The sequence below is a fragment of the Cygnus olor genome, chromosome 1 (assembly GCF_009769625.2).
Source record: "Cygnus olor isolate bCygOlo1 chromosome 1, bCygOlo1.pri.v2, whole genome shotgun sequence".
Lineage (NCBI taxonomy): Eukaryota > Metazoa > Chordata > Aves > Anseriformes > Anatidae > Cygnus > Cygnus olor.
In genome coordinates, this window is record NC_049169.1 from 53,822,185 (window position 1) to 53,843,680 (window position 21,496).

Consider the following 21,496-nt stretch of genomic DNA (forward strand, 5'->3'; position numbering starts at 1 on the left):
CTTACTGAGGGAAGAACTGACTGAACCTCCCGGGGGATAAAACCGAGTGAAAAAGAGAAATCGTAAGGGCGGGGACATTCCCAGTAGGGTGGGACGTGGGCGCCCGGCCAGCTCGGGGCGGTTGATGGGAAGAAGTACCGCTCCCTCACTGATCTGCTCTGAGGCAAGCAGGGGCAGCAGTGCCCACCCCGCCGAGCCCGGTGCCCCCCGACCCCTCCGTGCTACCGACCCGGAGGCAGGGAATGGCCTGCCCGGCTCTGCCCGGCAGGCTCTTGCTGGGTCTGCTCCGCGGGGCCCCCGCCTCGGCCGCCAGTAGAGGGAAATGGCGGTCATCATACCTGCAGCCATCATGCGTGCCTGCAAGCAATTACGTTCCTGGGAGCCTCGTGTGTTTGGCAGCAGGCCCTGAATGTACGCAGTTGTTTTAAAACTTCTTGTGTGGAAACAGCCGGTGTCTCCCTTATTGATTCAGGATCCTCTGGCAGAACCTTCCTTGGCAAGGGCAATGCCGCCTGCTTGGCCGTCACATTTTTTTAATTGACAGCACGTCCCGCCATATGTGTGAACACGTAACAGCCTTCTCAGACGTAGGAGATTTAAACCCCCAAAGATTTAACTGTCTGGGAGATAAATACCTCAGTTTAAGTATTTACACCCCCCACCTCCACCACTAAATTTAGCTTTTCAGTGCTGAGCTGCGCTGCCTGTTTGATTCCTCCACAAGCCTGGGAGGACAGCGTAGAACTTAGTAGCATGGTTTAGCAGTGGACTTGTCAGTACGAGGTTAAAGGTTGGACTAGATTGATTCATTGAAGAACTCTACAACTCAAAGCAAATGAGTTATAAAGTAGGTATGTGGTTTATTTCTGTGCCAGGCGCATGCGGGATAGCTCCCAAAGGCATGTGCACCCTAACACGGCAACTTGCTTTGGTTATATGAAGTAAAGAGTTACATATGCATGAAGTTTCCCAATACACCTATACATACGCATAACCTATCCCCGCTTTGTATTAAAGTTAGTTCCAAGAAGTCATTTCCCTAAACTCCTCCTGTCTGCGCTTGTGCTGTGCCTTGTGGTGGTGGTCGTCGGGGGGTCGTGGGGACAAACGTTGATAACTCTTCTTCATCACCACTAGCTGACCCCCTGCCTTTGTACAGACTCAGCTGCTCCTTGGCTCTTGTCCAAACCACATGGTCGGTCTCAGATGGTTTTTGAGACACGTTCCCCATTTTGTCAGGAAACATCCTCTGTGAGGGGCCCCCGAGACTCCTTGTTTTGGTTAATTTGCACAGTAGTAAGCAAAGACACTCAGCAATATCTATTTTAATGCGATTAAGCGAGCCCCCATTCTTCCATTCCTGGTTTTAATAGTTACGATTGTTTTATTTAGAAACCATTAATGTGATTAAGCAAGCCCCCATTCTTCTATCCATGGCTTCAAGATGATCTTGGAGGTCTTTTCCAACTGCAACCATTCTATGATAGTGCCACCACCGCATCTTGCCAGGTCACCTTCCCCAGCAGAAGGGGCAGCCTGGAGTACCAGTATGTCCAGCCAACAGCAGATGATGAGACACCACAACATCCATATGGCCTGGTGCGTTACATATGGTTTACCAAGGTGGAAACCCTTTTACAAGTGCTTTCTTAAGTTGCAGTTAAGAGCCCTCTCTCACTCCTTGTGGTGACAGCAGGGAACCGTTTGAGAGAGTTCAGCGCAGAGCCACGAGGATGATTAAGGGAGTGAAGCATCTCCCTTACAAGGAAAGGCTGAGGGAGCTGGGTCTCTTTAGCTTGGAGAAGAGGAGACTGAGGGGTGACCTCATTAATGTTTATAAATATGTAAAGGGTGAGTGTCAGGAAGATGGAACGAGGCTCTTCTCAGTGACATCTAATGATAAGACAAGGGACAATGGGTGCAAGCTGGAACATTGGAGGTTCCACTTAAATGGGAGAAGAAACTTCTTAACCGTGAGGGTGACAGAGCACTGGAACAGGCTACCCAGAGAGGTTGTGGAGTACCCTTCTCTGGAGACATTCAAAACCTGCCTGGACGTGTTCCTGTGTGACCTGATCTAGGTGTTTCTCCTCCAGAAGGGGGATTGGACTAGATGATCTTTCAAGGTCCCTTCCAATCCTTAACATTCTGTGATTCTGTGATTCTGTGATTCAGTGAATTGGGCCCAGGTGATGGAAAAAAGGCTTGAAATCCTCCAGTACAAGCTCAGACAGTGAGCAAACAGAAGAGCACTTGAGATCTGTTATTTTTTAACGCATTATTTTGGGCTTCTAACTTCTGGTAGCACTAATCCAGCCAGTGAATGTGGTTACAAGCCATGGCAGCATGAGTGCTTGTTGTTAGACACAGGTCTTGCCTCAGGCCTTATGCCACCCTGGCTTTCAGTCACCAGGCTTGGTGAGGTGTCTGTTGAATGGCTCCCAAACCTCTGCTCACCAGAATGACACTTAGTCGGGAGCTCATATCAGCACCATGCTCCAGAAGAAAGGGGGAAAAACCCACAAAGTCAACCTGGAAATAAGCCTTCTGGTTTTAACTCCCCACCCTATTCCGATGCTGAACAACAATATGCTTTTGAATAATAAATTTCGTTCTCCCCTTAATTCGTCAGAGCCTACTGAATTGCAGGAGAACCAGCTCTGTGCTTCTGTAAGAAGAACCTAGCTGAGTCTAACGGGGAAGGGAAATGTGTTAGTCTCACTCCCTTGCCACCTGCAACACACTGCAGCCATACAACACACTAAAATCATCTCCCTTAAGCTATATAGGTTCCTGCCTTACTATGTATAACAGTGCAGGGTGTGGTGTGGTGTACTCCAGTGTGGTTGGAAATGAAGGCCGAAGCTGCGCAGAGGCCATGGCATGAAGAGGAGGGAGCCATTTTCTTAGGCAGATGACATACATCCTCAGCATGGTCATTGCAGCAAAAGAATCAGGATCTTCCCAGCATGTACTTGATCTTTTAAATTTGTCTCAGATATTTACATACATTTGGGAACACTGAGCTGCAATTCAGTGCAACCTCCAGCACAAGGAACATCATGAAGAAATGAAACATTGAAAGGCAAGATAAACAAACCCTTTGTAAGAAGTTGGGTCTCACAGAAAAATACAGCTCTCTTTAAAGGAACACGTATGTTTCCATTGACCCAGGACATGCACAGACAGTCCCAGAAGAGGATTGAGATAAAAGAAGTAAAGAAGCCACTGCTTTTGTAAGCATCATGAGTACCAGAGAATGGCCAAGAAGCCTCCATCATCGCACAGCAATGCATATTCCAAGGAAGAATCCACTTTAAAACAAGGCACTTGTTTTATTGCACAGTTGATCATCACAGATTGGATGTAGAGAATAAGTTCCTGAATTCCTCTTCAAAACAGAGAACAAAAGTGCCATAGACACCTGTTTTTAGTCTGATCAACAGAGAAACAAGCAGTGCAGTGACTGTAGGTTCCAAGTCTATGCACAGATGCTTATTTCTGAACAGGAACATCCTCTCTCAAGAGTCATGGGGCAGGGAGGCATTTACATTCAGCCTCATTTCCCCACCACCACATCTGAGTCTTTTTTTTAAGAAGTGACATCTGTAGGCTGGATGCTTTGGTGCCTCTGTCGCGTGCACCAACATCACCGTCTGCAGATTATTAAGAAGGGCAGTATTGAACTCCTTCTGTCCATGTGTGACCCGGCAGGACATTCATACTAGTCTCACCTGCTGCTTAATTGCTGGCTCCGGGCTTGCACGAGGCAGCTGAAGCTGCAGGGTGGCTCCTGCTGACACTCAGGAGGAGTACAAGTGGATTAGCTCATCTCTCCTCACAGGCTGCAGAGAAATTCAGCTGGGCTGGGCAGCGTGTGCTGCAGGTTTCAGCAGCAATGCCAAGTAAGGACAAAGACTTGTCTTACCTGTGGGTTTGTGTGAGTCAGTGTACACCACAGGCTGGAAGCCGGTTGGGATACCAACCTAAAAAGCAAGTCCCGATCTTTGACTGGACAGAGATGTAATGCGACTGTGTTCAAAGCAAATGAAATTCCTTGTCTCAGCACAGTACTGATCCAGCACCACGCTTGGTAGCTGATGCCTCACCTACAACCTGTTGCCAGCTTTCCGTCCCTCAGAGGAACCTTTCAGATCTTCCTACAGCAGAAAAGAAAATGTGCTGCTCCATAAACCAAGCAGGCTGCACGAGTTATGTAGGGATGAGCTTTTTTTGTCTCCTTCACATGCCCCTATAATACCTTTTCAGAAAAGACACAGCACATAGTCCACAGCCCAGGAGCAACATGGGTTAGAGTAGGTGAACTAAAAAAAAAAAAAAAAAAGTATCTCCAAGATACCTGCCCCAAAAGCTTTCCTTAGAGAAACTTGAAGTTACTGACCCATTCACACAGGAAGAACACAGGATTCCCTGTCTGCTGCTGTTCACTCTTACTGCAATTGCAAGAAAGCACAAGAAAAGGAAATGCCTGAAGGACCTTCAGCTTCGGGAATTAGGATTGCTACAAGCAGAAAATGGGGCCCGGGCTAGCACTGCTGTGTTGCAGTCTCCCTCTCCTGGACCTGCTACACTGGGCAGTAGTGTGGAGGGCTGGGCCCTGGCTTACCAGCTGTCATTTCCCAGCCAAGGCACTAGAGTCCTGCCTTCCAGCCCTTGGAGATCCTATCTAATATCAGCCCAGGGATGCCCCTACACCTGAGGCCCTGTCTGCACTAGCCCCACGGGGAGAGGCACAACACCTACAGACAGAGCTCGCTGTTGCATCCCACATAGCTCTGTGCTCCCAAGGTATGCCAGAGCCTGGCACCACCCAGAACACCTGGGGTAAACAAGTCTGAGCCACGCCAGCTTCACCAGAAGCTACGAAGGACTTCAAAGATAGCTACGGTGCCAATGGTAATACCTCCACCCCCTCCAAATCCACCGCACTCCCTACAACGTGGAGCAGAGACGGGAACCATGGCTCGTTGCCCATCAGGTACCCACAGCACCGGTTACAGAAACAGGTTTCCTTCTCAAACATCCCCCGTGTGCACGATCCCTCCTGGGGAGTTACAGAAAAGACCCCATTCTAAGGAAGTGCAACTAAGGCAACTTAAGGAAATCATCAAGCCCCTGTTTTTCTAAGCGAAGTGCCAGATCAAAGTCAGCTCAGGCAAATGCCAGTGGCAGGCAAATGCCTGGTAAGGCTGATGGAGCAGCCCCATGGCTTTTCGACAGTGGCTCAGAAATAGATGCTGCTGAAAGCACTGCAGGTGCAGCCTGTTGTGCTCTCACACTTTCAGGGGCCGGTCTAGGCTCTGTCTCAGGTCAGGATCTATAGCACGTGATCTATTTTGACAAGCACAGGGAGAAAACAGATCCTAGTGCAACCTGACAGTTATGAAGGGTTGTGTTGTACAAAGGCAGCCACTAAGAGGGCTTCTAAAACCAAATATTCCTGGTCAGGACAATGTATGGCTGTTCTTCAAAGAAAAGCTCATTTTAAGGGTAGGAGGCCTCTTTGCACACTTAGGAAGAGCCAGTCATTAGGAGCAGATGCTTCTAACCCATGTCAGGACAGGCCACTCTCTGGAGAGGCTGGGCCAGAGACCTTGGGCTTGGCTGGAATTGGGAACAACACAGTCAAGGACACGGTGTATGTAAAAAGACCGTCTTGGAAAGAGAAGGTTGAGTTTCTTGCACAGGAACTGGATGTGTATCAAACACTGGAATAAGCATGGGAAAAGGCAGCAGGAGCTGGAATGGCTGTCACTGTCACCTTGTGCATGTCGGCCTCATCATGGTGCTGCCACTGCCTTCAGGAGCCCACAAGCTCTGCACTGTGTGAGTAACTCAGGCCCTGCCAGGCTTTGTCTGGACTCGTCTTGGCCTGCCCAGAGCTGTGCTGTAGCTCATTTGGCTGTAACAGCAATTGTCTAACGAGCAGGTGGCTGCTACCAACATTGTTTTAGCTTCTAGACAATCCTGTGGTGTGACACTTGCTGTTTGTTTATTTTTGTGACAGACAGCAAGTCCTAGCGAGAGGCCTGTTTAACTGCTGGGCCTAGAGCGCAGCACCCAGAGCGTGGCTAACACAGGACTTTGCACAGCAGTGAGCACAGGAGGGAATCAAGGTGGTAACAGGCCATGGGGCACAGCCTCCAGCAGCCCCTGGAATAGCTCGTCTTGTAAATCCAAGCCTCCACCCAAACTGAGCTCTCCTGGGTGAGGATACAGCTTTGCAAGGCTCAGGCCGCAAGCAGTGTTCATGGCTTCTACACTCTGACTGAGCCTGGCTCATGATGGCATCTTCATGGAGACCCGTCACTTTCGAGAGCCTGAGTTTGTCTTTGCTGAAGTCTGTGCCCATCAAGTTGGGAACACAGAAACTCCCATGGTAAAGAAGGCTGGAAGCTCGTGACTTCTGGCATCGGGAAGATGTCTTCTGCTCCACCTTCAGATCTCCAGAGTAGACCTCCAGTATATCAAGTATGACTTCATGGCTCTGGATGCAGTAGTCGTAATTATGGGGTCTTCTGCTTGAGGGGGAACAACAGTACAGCAGCACAACAGGGATTCAGCTTTTATGACCCTGGGAAACTCTTCAAGGATCAAAGGCTACCATGAAGAGATTGGATCCACATGACTGGGGGGGGGGGTGGTGGAGCAAAAGCATCTTTGCTAAGCTGCCCAACCTGGGGAGCAGAGCTTTAAACTAGGAACAACAGGTGAGGGATGGGACAACTGATAATCAAGTGAGGACATGATGGACTAATTTGGCTAGTGGATGTTGCAGCATGGCTTTGAAAGGAGAGATCTTAACAACAAAATACAGCAGAAGGGGGCCCAGCCCAAGCATACTAAGGAAAGCAAAAGCGAAAATAAGGAAGTTCTGGGAGGACAGCATTGTGGGGAAAGCTCTCAACTTTTTTGGGAAGTCAGCACATCTGGGTGTCTCTCTAAATTCTTTGCCATCAGCAATCCCAGCTCCCTGAATCTGCTGGGAATGTTTGGAGCACCATCTTCACTTCTGTCAATGAAGTAGGATCCAGCTAGGGAACATTTAAACAAACTAGACATGCATTAGTCCATGAGACTTGATGATTGCATCCCTGAGTGCTGAGGGAGCTGGCTGATGACATTGCAAGGCCAATCCTTGTTGTCTTTGACAGGTTATGGCAAATGGGGGAAGTTCCTGAGGAGTAGAACAGAGCAAATGAGACTCCTGCCTCAAAGGAGGATCTGGGGAACTACATGCCAGTCAGCCTCACCTCAGTCCCTAGTAAGGTGACAGAAATTCTCCCAGAAACCATCTCCAGACACACTAAGGACAAGGTGACTGGGGCCAGTCAGCATGGATTTATGACAGGGTAATCGTGCTTAAGCAACCTTCTGTGACGAGATGATTGACTTGGTGAGTGAGAGGAGAGCAGCGAATGTTATTTATTTTGGACTTATAAGGCTGTTAACGTTGTCCTTGACAACATCCTGACAAACCGAGGAAGTATGGACTAGATAAATAGATAGTGAGGTGAATTGAAGGCTTGGGATCACCAGCACAAAGCCCAGCGGAAGCAAATCGCTAGCAGCATATCCAGGGGTTGGTACTGGGGCCGATACTGTTAGACATTTTCATTAGTGACCTCAGTGATGGGGCAGAGTGCAGCCTTACCAAGCCTGCAGACACAAAACTGGGAGGAGCAGCTGAGACACCAGAGGGTTGTGCTCCCATCCAGAGGGACCTGGACAGGCTGGAGAAATGGGCTGACAAGAACCCTATGAAGTTCAACACGGGGAAATGCAAAGCCCTGCCCCTGGGGAGGAACAACCCCAGGCATCAGCACATGCTGGAGACTGACTGGGCGCAAAGTGGCTTTGCAAAAAAGGACCTGGGGGTCCTGGTAGACACCAAGTTGAACAACATGCCAAACAAAGTGCCCTTGTGGCAAATAGCATTGCCAGCAGATCAAGGGAGGTGATTCTTCCCCTCTAACTCTGCACTGGTAAGGCCACTCCCGTGTCCGTTTCTGGGCTCCCCAATACAAAAGAGACATGGAGCTACTGGAGAAAACCATTGAAAGGGCTGTGAAGATGATTATGAGACTGGAGCACGCCCCTTATGAGGAAAAGTTGGGACTCTTCAGCCTGGAGAAAGCTCAGGGGGATCTTATCAGTGTGGATAATTACCTGATGGGGGAAGGAAAGATGATGGAGCCAGGCTCTTCTCGGTGGTGCCCAGGGACAGGACAAGAGGCAGTGGGCACAAACTGAAACACAGGAAATTCTGTTTAAACATAAGAAACTTTTGTTCCTGTGAGGGTGGTCAAGTACTGGACCAGGTTGCCTGGAAAGGCCGTAGCACCTCCTGGATATGCTCATTTGGACATGGCTCAGTACAACCTGGTCTTGATGACCCTGCTTTGAGCACAAAGGTGGACTGGACGATCTCCATAGGTGCCTGCCCACCTCAGCCATTCTGTGATTCTGCAATAACAAGTCATTGTCCTGAATGGATGATCTACGATGCTAGAACAAGGGGGGCAGTGCAGGCACATACAGTCGCAGGATGCTGCTGGCCAGTGCTACAGCAAGGCACCAGTAGCCAGATCACTGAAGCAACTGGGAGCTGGGTTGAACCAATTTTAGACGTAACAAGCAGCGTGCAACATGCAGAAAACACTCCATAAACAGCAAATGTGTATATAATGTGGAAAAGTGAACGAGGTGAGAACAGTATTTGTTGTTGTTTTACAGTTGATCCCATAACTGAAGGAGAAACCATGAACACTACTCCTTCCCTGACAAAACTCAGTGTAAGCTTGACAAACCCAGTGTAAGCTTGCCCCATCTGCAACTTCAGTCATCGGCTTTAGGACTGAAAGCGGCACACACTAGAAAGTTGGCGCAGATATCCCCGAACTGCATGTAATTTTACTTTAAGCCTTAGTAACATTGTAGCTGGACAATAAATCTTTGGATTGCTGAAACTTCTCAATGTTAATGGGTGATTAATTCTTAACTTTTTGTATGAGTTCTTTTTGCTGGACCAAGTGGCTATGAGCCCTACCCTTTCCCCAGTCAGCTGCAGTGTTAGCTCAGCTGGTGAGTTCTGGTTCTCTGCTGGTATCTGGGAAAGCAGAGGGGTGAAAGGGAAAGGAACCCCATGCAAATCCAAGGCCCCTGATCATCCACACCACCTCAATAAAACATTTAAACTTGGCTCACAGATGGCATCTACAAAGAAGGACAGAGCAGCTGTGCTGTCACATAAAATGTCTTGGTGATGCTTCAGCAAGTCACTGTGTAGGCATTCAAGGTTGGAAAATCTGTGGCTCTTTGAATCAAAGCTGCTCTGCAAGGTCTTGAGGCTTCCCCACTTCAGCAATGGCCAGATGCTGCCATGCAGGCCAGGACAAATTCAAACAAGATTTTTTTGCGCTAACCTAGGAAAAGCTTGCATTCAAGCCTGTAAGTTGGGATGTACAAAAAGCATACACAAGCCCGAAAACTGGGTACGCTTTATACTTCTCTAGTCAGTATGCAGTCAAAAGAATTTTTATTTGTACTACAGCTTAAGGAGCCCCAAGGCTGAAAGGCTGAAAGTAAAACAACGCTTTGCACAGGTGTGGGGAAAGAGGAAAGCTTTCTGTCTGAAATGGAGAACCCAAGGCTCAACCATCCCACTCCACTGCCCTGGCCTTCAACACAGGGCCAACAAAGGGCTTTGTATTTGCTTCTCTCAGTCCCTCCCACTGCAGATGCAGGAATTATGGGCTTCGTGGGCTTCACACGCAGAGCTGGCCATGCCCTCATGGGAGAATGCCAAATCACAGGGCTGCTTTCATTCTCTAAGCCTTCCAGGGACTTTCCACGATCTTGCTGAAGGCTTTTTGCTATCAACTACACCTTTCTATTCACAGGACAATGAATCTAACTGCTGTTTATACCCAAATACCATGCATTTTATTCCCATTTTCTAACAGCCTCAAACATCCGTCCACTTTGCAAGACACCAATGCTCTTGGACAACGCTTGGTTGCAGCTCCCATCCATCCAGGTTCCCTTATCTTCTGCCAGCCCTTTTTCCCCTGACAGCAGCTTGCTCACACCATTTGCCGGGGCTTGGCAGACACAGCAATGTTGACGCCACACGACTTCCAGACCTGGACCCAGGTCTCCCAGGTGCACAAGACCCTGGCACAAGTTACTCCCTCTGCACCCAGCAGAGTATTTTGGAAAGCCCGTAATGGACCCACCACACTTATGGTGCCCAGCCAGCACACAACACATGACTTTCTGACGTGACAGGATTAACACCACACACAGGCAGTTTCACACAACTGGGGTTGCTACAAGCACGCCCCAGCTGAAGCATTTCTGTGCAGGAAAACCCCAAAATAGATGGAGGTGCCTGACCTGCACACATCACCGCCAGCCATCTCAGTGCAGTGCCAGTGCAGTGCCCATGGGGACACCCACACAAGCTTACCTCACACCCCCACCTTGGTGCCAAAAGTTGTACAATGTATTCCAAGTGAAATAGGATCTTTTAATATCACATATCCAAACAATAGTTCTCATCTCAAAATGGAAAATAGGTCCTTTGAACATCAGCTGCTCCCAGCCTGGCTGAGCAGGGTGCGGCGCAGCTGACTGGCACAACTGTTGAGGTCAGACCTCATTTCTTTGGTAAAATACATGCCACGAACAAACGCGAATGCAGAGTTGTACCCAAAGTGTCCATTTATAAGACTAATCGTCACTCCACGTCCCTTATTATAGATTTGCATTTTAAAACAGTCATATACATTAAATAGCTCTCCAACTTCTAAACAGCAAACATCGGAAGCAGCACAGTCGGCCACCCCGCCATTTTATGAACAAGCAACACATGTTGGAGCGAAGGGAAACATTAAAAACAGGCTTTCTGTCTCACACAGTTTATTTAACAATAGGTAATAAGAAATCAATTTTTAACAGTCTATACAGTGATCGAAAGTTTGTATTTATAAGTAATCAACTTTAATTGCATGATTTACAACAGCTGAGGGTTTTTTGCTTTCTATTTTCAAGTTTTACAGAAGGTGGAAGAGGGTGGGAAAAGGGCATGGGAGAGAGAAAGCAAGCATAAAGAAGAAACCCCAGGGACTTTCTCAGGTTAAAATCATCCCATTGGAATTGTTTCTTACCCTCTTTTTTATTTTTTTCCTTTGTTAGATGTAAAAATAACGAAAAAATTCTTTCAAGAAAACAGAAACCACAATATATATACTACATCCATTTGGCAGCTGCCCCTGTGTATTTGCAAAAATGTTGTTTTCTCTCTACATGTACAAATTATTTTAATACTTGAAGTTTTTTTAAGCTCAGACTCTTGTATAGAAAATTCTTGGAGGACAAAAGTAGACTTCAGGAGGGGACTGAGTTATTTAATATTTTTACATTTTTCAAAGAATTGACATATTTCCAACCAAAGAGGAAAAGATTGGTATTTACTTTAATATATATATATTTATATATGTAATGTATTTTTAAAGCAACATTAACCCCTTTTGTCCTCCGGTTTTAGGAAAAGTTTCTCCTGTGTTGTCGTCTTTTTTTAAAATGTTTTTGTTGTTTTTTTTTTGCAGTGACATGAAGAAAAACCAGAATAGGGAAAATGTTTACCATCTGCCTCAGTAAATAATAACTATCAATATTACATATTTTCATTAATTTAAAAAAAAATAAAACCTATTGGAGGCATGAGTAGGGTGTCCTTTGGTGAACAGCCAAAAGATCACCCTCTCCCCCTGACCTCCCCAACGCACACGAGGAAAAAAAAACAAGAAAAAGGACTGGTTATGATTCCAGCCATAACAAAAATATATTCTTTGTACTCTACTGTCCCTCAGGTTCGTTGTTGGTTCGTTTTTAAAACCACAAACTACTGCTGCAGAGTTCAGATGTGTCCAGGGAAAAATGTTGTTTTAGCTAAGAAAGATTCAAAAAAATTTGTCTTCAGTACAAAAAGTCTTGAGAAAATAAGTTTTTTTCTTTTTTCTTTTTTTTTCTTTTTTTGCTCCCAAAATGCTACAACGTGTCTAGTGTATGTCTAGTGTACTCTGTGAAAGGTTTGAATTCAAGTCTGAGTTCTCGGAGCTGAGCCCCAGTTCCGTGGCGCTTGTACCATGGAGGCCTGCCATGCCGGGATTGCTAGCAAGCTGGGAAAGCATTGCACTCTGGTCCGGGCTGGCAAAGTGCCCTTGATCCATGGGGTTAGCCTGGGCAGCTACCAGTCCTGGATGTGGGGAGCTGGTCTGCGGGGAGACGTGGTGCGGAGAAGGCTGAGGTTGCATCCGGGGGGACGGGCTGGAATGGGGGGGCTGGGACTGGGGCCGCGGCGAGGGTACAGGCTGCGGAGAACGCACTTGGTTGGTGAGCGATGAAGGGAGCTGCTGGCCCTGGAGGTGTGGGGACTGGGCCTGGTTGGGGAGCATGTGCTGTTGGGGGCTCATAGGATTGGGCTGAGCTGGGGACCCCATCTGCTGCTGAAGCAGCCTCTGCTGGAAAGCCTGCTGCAAACTGGCTCCTGTCTCTGCACTCATCGCCTGGGGGAGCTGGCTTATCTGTCCCATGTTTCCTTGCTGCATCTGCTGCATGTGGTGCTGCATTCGCTGCTGTTGTTGCTGCTGTTGCTGCTGCTGGGGATACCCGACGCCCTGGGGCTGCTGGAACTGGTTGTGGTTGGCCATCCCCGGCCCCAGCGCGGGTCCCGCTCCTTGCTGCTGCTGCTGGCGCTGCTGCTCGATCATCTGGTGCCGCCTCATCAGGAGGTCGCGGAACTGGGGAGCCATCCCCGAGTGATTCATGCTCATCTGCTGCGCCTGAGGATTCATCCCGGCCATGGCCTGCTGCGGCTGCTGCTGCGGCTGCTGCTGCGGCATGCTGGGCCTCTGCACTCCCGCTTGCATGGGGTTCATGTTCTGCATGGCCGGGTTGGGGTGCACCCCCGCCTGCTGCCCTTGCATGGCCTGCTGCGGCTGGAGCCCCGGCTGACCCTGGGGCATGCCGGGCTGACCCGGCATCCCCTGGGGGTTCTGGGAGCCCGCGTACTTGGCGGCCCGCTGCTTGATGAAAGCAGCCAGCAGCTGAGGGTTGGAGTGAAGGATGTTAAGCACCTGCTGCTGCTGCATGGGTGAGCTGGGAGACCTGAGAGTCCGCAGGAGGTTTTGTAAGGCCGCCTGGGGCAGAGGTGGTTGTTTGGGCTGAGCGGCGCCAGGTACCTGACCCATCCCTGGCTGAGGTGCCATATTCATCGGCTGACCCGGCTGGGCCACTGACATCATGGACGGCCTCTGCATTCCCGGCTGCAGCTGAGCTTGGGGTAAGCCCCCCTGCACCCACGGTGGCTGCTGCTGGATTCCTGCCGGCCCCATGCTTTGATCTATGTGACCACCGGGACCTCTGGCTATCTGCGGAGGGTTCATTCCCATAGGTGGCATCTGGGGCATCTGGTGCTGAATCGGCCTTTGGAAAATCTGAACCTGGGCCATCTGCCGCTGGGTCTCCGCCGCCCGCTGGATCTGCATGGCCATTTCCACCGCCGCTGGAGGCGGCCCCTGAACTGGCGGTTGAGGTGGCTGGGGTGGAGTTGGAGGAGTCACCTGGCCACCTGCCTTGCCCTGGGACACGGCGCTGGGGGGCTGAGTTCTTGGCATGGTGTAGGGCGGCATACTGTTGGGAGGCGCGGGCTGAGGCTGCGAGGCAGGCTGCGGCGGAGGCTGGGGTTGCGGGGTTTGCGGCGTCGGGGGCTGCTGGCCTGTCGGAGTTGTTGGGGTGGCTGGTGTCGGCGAGGGCAATCCCTGCTGCTGACCTACCACACCGGTCCGCTGCATGCTCGCCATCCTCCTTCGGAGCATCTGCGCCTGTTGCAAGCGGTGCTGAAGCTGCTGCTGACGCAGCTTGTGTTTGATGTTGAGGCAGAAGGGCACTGGGCACTTGTTCTCCTGGCAGTGCTTTGCGTGGTAGCAGCAGAGAGCAATGAGTTGCTTGCAGATGGGGCACCCTCCGTTGGTTTTGCGTTTGCAGCCTTTGGTGTGCTGGACAACCCGTTTCATCTTCTGACAGGACGGCAGCGAGCAGTTGGCATTGCGGCACTGGCAGGCGTGGACCAGAGACTGGATACAGCGCTGGATGCTCAGGCGACGCGAATCACCGGGGCTCTGGGTGGTTGCAGTCTGCTGGTTGTTGCTCTCGTCATCTAGACCAAGGCCTAACTTCTCCATCTTGTGGTCATGATTCTTAGTGTTATAGCAGGTGATGCACAGGTCATAATCCTGGAAAGACAATGAAGGCAACGTTATCAGTGTTCCCATAACTCCATACAATAAAATAAGTGTCGTGCTACCCCAAGTTACTCCCAGACTGTTCCAGGCGAAATTGTTGCTTGAGGGAAAAATTCAGTCTTTCAGGCTACGTTGAGGTAGCAGAGAGGAATAAACCCAAATTATAGCCAGGGAAAGCACATGGGTGTAAGGGTGTCTGAAATTTACACAAATAGCTTGAAAAACAAGTTTGCTCTGAGTTAGTAAGTCACATGTGATTCAGCTGGGCTGGAAAAATCCCTCTCTTTCCTGATTTAAAAAGGAGAAGAGAGGCAACAAACAGCTGCCCATCTACTGCCTCTTCAAAAGGAGTACCTTTTCTGTCGCTCTTGACCAATTGTCAAAGAACAGAGAATGAAAGCTGCATTTCCAAGTGAGTTAAACTGCAAAGCGTACTGACAGAAGAATAGAACAGCATTCACATTCTGTGAGAACAACAGCCAAAGAGTCTGGGCTCGGTAACTGATTTTAAGAAGATCCAAGTCCTCAGGAGTCATTAATCCATAGGATATTTGGAATTTATTTTCCAGTACACATTGCAAAATGAGACTATCAGATTTTAACTAGAGCTTTTCAGAACTGAATCCAAGGCAGTCATTTAACTCCAGCAGGCTACAAAATTAAGTTAAGCCAGATTCAAAATTATTCCAGCTTCTGGAGGATACAGCATTGACACAGGCCGCTGGGCTTCATCTTCAAACACCTTGGGTATTGCAAACACTTCTGAGGACAAGTATGCTGTTTGCTACTACAGAGTGACAACAGTTTAGCAGAATAGTCAAACAAGTATAGGAATCTGTTTTTATAGCACAACAAAATCTCTGTATTGGTAAGGTCAGCTGATGAAGGACCCTATTTAGAGGAATACCGCAGCACCACTCTGACTCTGGAGGAAGAAAGGATGAATTGCACTTCAGAAGAATCAAGTAAACCCACTATTACAACTCAAGCAGTCGCTACCGTTTCCAGCTGCTTAAGCAGCAGTACCTTAAATGAACTACAGGAAACACCATTCTGCTATTTTGGTTCTTCACAGCTTTAAAGTAGGAGACAGAAGTCACATCAAGTAGTCAACTGGCTGCATTATCTGATACAGAAAACATTTCCTCTCTTTTCTGAGCTGCCAGAAGATGAGCTGTACAGACCTTTTTCATTAGTTAATATTGCGGAATTAGTTGAAGAGCACTCTGGGCACAGAGATGCAGGCACACAAGTAGGGAAAACTTCACCAAGCATACCTCACAAACAGTGCAGTGCCATCTGGTCTCCACATGATGCTTGCACTCATTGCAGGTGTAAACAAAGCGGTCTTGGCTCTGCGTATGCAGCTCCACCAGCATGCACATGGTCGACCACTGAGCCCTTCGTAGTGAGGAGAACTCCAGGTGCTTGTCTCTAGCAAGGGTTAGGAAAGCATCGCGCCCGTCCATCAGGTCGCATGGAATGAGCGGGTCAGGCTCAACAATGGCAGGCAGGGAGTTGGCTGCAGGGCCAGCAATGAGACGGATGACAAAAAAGACCTGAGAATCAAAATAAAAATAGTTAATGCCAGAACTTATCAAGATGTTTTGTTCAGCAAACGACATTACACAGAGCGCACAACTCCAGGCCCAGCTAACACTCAGATGATGTGCTGCTAAGGTGGTATATTTGTAAAAATTGGGAAACTTCAAACCTCTGGGTGCACCTTCAGGTTGCACCTTCTGGCTCACCTTCAGAAACATTAGGTAACGTTTGCTGGACTGAACAGACTAACAGTCTGGACTAAAACAACAGTTTTACTGCTAGGAAGTTCCTTCCATACGTGCACAGTTGGATTTAACCCCACTGTCCTCATAGGAGAGAACACCCTGACGTACTGGTACTTTTGTCTGGTGGGCCACCCAATTCCCCAGCCATACCTGTATGATTTACAGCACACTGATCTGTCGGAAGTATTAAGGTTTTGTACACTTGGGTACTTAAGTACAAACTACATTTCTCTTTCTATCAGCTCTCACCTCCTTGTGTTTCTCCATAGTGGCATACAGCTTTTGGGAAAGGTCATTGGACACATTGGGCATGCCAGGCTTCTTCTTATTGCCACGACTCAAACTGCTCTTGTTCTTACTTGTCTTCTTATTGTTCTTCTTTTTGGCATTTTTGCTGTCTCCCTTGCTCACCTGGTAATTTTAAAGGCATTTTATGTCATGTATCTAAGTTACACCACATCAACATTTTATTACTTTCACACCTTTTATAATTGCAGGACTAAACAAACTCACAGTAATTCACTCCAAAGACACTTACCACGGTCCCCTGAAATGAAGTTAAGATTACATTAATTCCACTGGAATCACTCCATAAGATAACAAGATCAGCAATGCATAGCTCCAAAAATACTAAAAGCATAAATGCTTAGGAGGTATAAGGGATAAAGAACACTAAACAATATTTATCGAAAACCATTTGTCTACGATAGTTGAATGCTGAAGAACTTGAATAATCACAAATGGGTTCAGCAAATGGATCTCAATATATTTTAAAATTAAAAAAAGCAGAATTGATATTACACTAACCATAGGTAAGAGACTTAATCCACCTAGATTTACCTTGTTACACCCCTCTGTCCAACAGTTTTTAACTGTATAATATTAAACTGATTTTTATATGAAGTGTTTTCTTCCAAGTCCAAAAGGCCTTAGCAATATGATTTCTAGTATGAGGATATGATAGGAGGAAGGTGCAACAGTTAAAACAGGTCAACTTCACTTCAGTCATAATCAATTAGCAATGAACAGTTTACTCTCTGTACTTCTGAGAGGGCCTCTCAGAGCACTAGAGCATATGATAGTCAAGAATCAAAGCAATTCTTATTCAAATAAGCTTGTAGCTAAAGCTTAAAATAACTTCGTCAGGATGGAAATTTCCAGTGAACATGAATGACTATCACTTAATTTGAGACTACAGATTATTATTGCCTCAGATTTCATTGAAATCTGGGGTAAATGAAGAGTTCAAATTATTTTTAGTAACAAAGGTTAAACAGCAAAATGCTGCAAGCTTTCCCCATCATGAGTTTTTGGGTCAAACTGTGAAGGATCAACATAGGCGTTGAGAAGCATCACACACACAGCTAGGTCAGATTCCTCAAGACTGGTTTCTGATATATGAGAGAGATGTGAACCTGCAACTATGCCAAGTGGGGAAAAAAGGACTTGAAACGATGCCTTCCCAAGTAACTACTTACTGTTAGTTATTGCAAATTCAATATCAAGTTGCCTAATTCCCAGATGTCTCAAACTTAGTTTATTCAAAAGCCTTGCTTGAAAGGAGGTGTTGCAAAGAGCAGCACAACTAGAACATGTGGTTCTCCTGCAACATTAAACTTTTTGATGCAGAAATCTTTTTAGGAGAATGCTAACTCTAAACCAGAACAAAATTCAATTATCTCATGAGATGAGGAAGCAGCAGCATTTAAACAAGAGTTAACTAGTAAGTACTACTGTGTGAGTAGAATTACTAACTTTATCCAACATTCACCACCTCTTCCACAAAGAGCTCAAAAAAAATCAAGGACAAATGCATAAATTCCACATCTGCTCATTTTCAAATTTATTTTTGAAGAGGTATAACTTTTTTGTTCTTTGTGGAATGTGAAAGGATATTTTTTGCATGTTCTCCTAAAAAAACTGCACAAGATACTGGCAAAAAAAAATCTCTAGTTTAGATAGCCCTACAACAATTCAGCAGTATTTTGTGCTTTACACCCTCAATACTGTAAAGCTTCCCACTTAAAAAACCAAAGCCCTCAGCTGAGTAATCTACTAAATCAGAGCTGTCTTGCTTTCTCCAAGTGTACTGCTGAGATCAGTGTTGTAACATCTAGGTTGGAAAGAAGAGAGACACCGTCCAGAAGCTAAAGCTTAAGAAAGAAGCTTCCAAGCCAGGGTGAGCTTGCAGCATGAACATTGATACTTGGATTTCAGCAGCAAAATATTCAACTAGCAGTTTTTTCACTTTAATTGACTGTGGTAATTAGTTAGGTTTATAGCCATATGAACAGCCACTGCTAATAGAAATGTAGCTGATATTTTAACAAACTGTTAATTTATAAAATGTAAATTTGAATTTTACATTACAGCAAAAGGTGAAAAAGTCAACCAAGCAAATAGCCTAGGCTTGTTTGTGTTTTGTTTTTTTTTTGTTTTTTTTTTTTTTTTTAAGTCTTCAAATAGCTATAGGTAATCACAACTTTTACATTACATCATGAAATAATGGAAGCATTCTTACATCCGTGCTTTCATTACTAGTGTTCTCTTCTCTCTTCCGTTCTTCCTCCTCTTGCTCGAGTTCCTTAATACTCTCCTCTAGAACATTCGGCCAGAAATCCCCTTCAAAGTAAGGCAGCTCTTTTGCACTTGTTAAACGGTCTTCTGTTGCCTGCTTAAATATATCCTGAAAAAGAAAAAAACACCTGGTTACTACTATTACAAATCAAGTGAGTAGAGGCAATTTCCAATAAATGATAAAAAGGCACTAAGATCTATAATCACTATCCTCTCTACACTAGCTAGTAATTCCAAAGATTTTACTTACATTTTACTTATTTCCAACTTTGTCAGCAGCCTAACCCTGAACTAACCCTGAAATCTTATTTAACACAGGAAAAGCAGAGATTCCATAAGTTCTTTACATTAAAAAAATGAGATCCTTTTACAGCATTGCTCAAGAATTTAGTTTATTCTACGTAGTCATTTTAAATCTCTCGTTAGAATTGATTTCGGAAGCTACATGCTTTGAATAGGACAGGTTAACTCTAAGCTTTTAGTGCTCAATTCCCTTAAAACTGATGTAGTACACTCTCAGAATCAGACAATGCATAAGGCAAGGAAAAAAAATGAAGATGAGACTGTTCAAAACCCTCCCACAACACAAACATGCACTTAACAAACCTTGTAATCATGGACAATGCGCTCTGACACAGACTTGTCCAACATCTTCTTGTACCACTCTTGCAGTCGTTTGGGTTTGGGTATCTTTTGGTCAGGAGGATGGCAATGGAAGATGTAGTCATCTCCTTCACTTGGTGGGCATGCCCAGATATGTCCAGTAGTATACCTAGCATTGTTAGACAAAGTACATGTGGGCTCTGATGATAATTAATAGAGCTTGCTTTCCTCTCTGCCACCAGATGGAGCTCCCACAAACTTGGCTGGTATTACCAGAAGCACAATAATTACAGCTCTCCAAGATTTCAATTCCAACGTTCATTCCAGATCCATTCACACAGATAACAATAGCACCTTTCCACTAATTATTTTTAGAAATTCAGCACTATATACAGAGGAGCTCATAAGATGTGCATATTTTCTAGTCAAGGTAAAAAAAAGCCTAATGCAAACCTGCAATTGCCACCTGCCAATTAACTAAGAAGAAAGATGGAGGGTAGGTATTTTATAGTAGGAAAATGCAGAATTCTTTTTCTATGAGACACTAATAATTCATTACCTAGCAACATTTAAAAAAACAATTTAAACACTTCATTTTCCTACCGTAGATTTTTTTTTTTTTTAAACTTTGAAAATCAGTTTTAAAAGCTTTCACAATTATATCTGGAAATAAACAAAACACAGTCGCTCTCAACCTATGCTGTTGGGTATACAATCATAAATACTATGAAGACAGATGACATCCAAATAGTAGCAGCTGCAGAGACTATAAATGGCATGAAGATAATTTCTTCATCCTCAGTTCTTCTTTATTAGTTTTTAAAAAGAACTCCAGTAGGAGCAATAATCAGATCTCAAGTTAGAGAAAAATAACCATCCTTGGTGTGTTGAGAAACAATTCTGCAGAACCCTACCCAAACCCTGGGAACTGCAGCCAGTTGTCATTCCTTCTGTCTGAGAATGGAGAGATGATATTGCGTGACCAATATTGTTTTCCCAAAATGAGAACCTGATGTTACCCATTAGCACAGAGAACAGCATTAAGTAAAACTGAGCCTTGAGCTCTACACATAAGTTTGACAGGCTCACAGGTCAGAAAATATATAACAAAACATCAGGGAAGAGGTCTAATGTATGCCTTCGAAGTGTATCTATTCATCATAGGTGAATGTATCATCTCTGAGGTACTGAGGACAGTACAGTACCACCCACCTCTCCGTTCTGACTCCCTCAATTTTTCTCAATTACTCTAAACAGTCCCTAAAAATTTCATGAATAACTCTGCCAAACTATACCAGACACCCTTGACAATAGATTGATGTTTACTTCACTGCCCTTCCTACTTCAGTATTCAGTCATTTTATTTCCACCCTTCTCTTTCTTCCTTCATGTGTTCTGTGGTGGTTTTTGTGCTGTTGCATGTATATTCTGTTCTTTTGTGCTGTCCCATATATACTGTCCTCCTCCTCTAACTTTCCAGTTACTCACAATTTGAACTCCTTCTGTAAGAGATTTTTTTTTGCCTTACACAGCCGTTAATCAGTGCAGACAAGACTCTTACCTCTCTCCTCATAAACAAACATGGGTAACAACTTACTTGCCAGTCCAAAGGAATGACCTGATTAAAGCAGTGGTGTTTCACAAGGACTGTACAATCAACAAGGCCAGCAAAATTTTATTGTCCAGACTAGGTTAACTTTTTCTACCTAGACTTAAGTTTAACAACAGTTTGGAAATTATTTATATACCTAGAATATGTGAAACAAGCCTCTCCTGAAATACCTGTAAATCCCTTTTTTGTCTTCTCACTTGTAAACAGGTGTTACCAGTTTATTCTATCACTGGTTGATGTTTAGACACCAAATTCTGCACAATAAGATGTAGTAACTTAATTTGCACTAAGAATTATCTAGCACAAATCTGCATAGAAGAAAACATTAGAAGGGCTTACCCTAATTTCTTGACATATTCTAGATATCCAATTAGTATTTCGTGATAGACAGCAGTCCTCAAGCATTTAGGGCGGAAGAAATGAACACTGTCGAGGTAAGATATATACACTCGCCTAGAAAAAAAAGAGGGCATGATGAGAAGCGAGGATTTTAAGTTAGTTCTAGAAATTTATTCACATTTTATGTATGTGAAGCATCCAATATTACTATCTTCAAAGTCTCTAATCCTAATGTACCAGTTTTG

The 21,496-nt window shown here is 45.8% G+C and overlaps 1 protein-coding gene across 1 annotated transcript in view; it reads right to left on the reverse strand.

The window, feature by feature from the left end:
- Positions 1 to 10,698: 10,698 nt before the first annotated feature.
- The window catches only part of EP300 (E1A binding protein p300), a 63,169-nt gene continuing 52,371 nt past the window's right edge, over positions 10,699 to 21,496 (reverse strand). Inside the window, exons 26-31 of the mRNA XM_040558536.1 lie at positions 21,252 to 21,365; positions 19,304 to 19,469; positions 18,642 to 18,806; positions 16,370 to 16,531; positions 15,608 to 15,889; positions 10,699 to 14,321 (exon numbers count right to left, since the gene is read on the reverse strand). Of these exons, the coding sequence (XP_040414470.1) occupies positions 12,087 to 14,321; positions 15,608 to 15,889; positions 16,370 to 16,531; positions 18,642 to 18,806; positions 19,304 to 19,469; positions 21,252 to 21,365 (3,124 nt within the window). The 3' untranslated portion in view covers positions 10,699 to 12,086. The remainder of the gene's footprint in view (positions 14,322 to 15,607; positions 15,890 to 16,369; positions 16,532 to 18,641; positions 18,807 to 19,303; positions 19,470 to 21,251; positions 21,366 to 21,496) is intronic.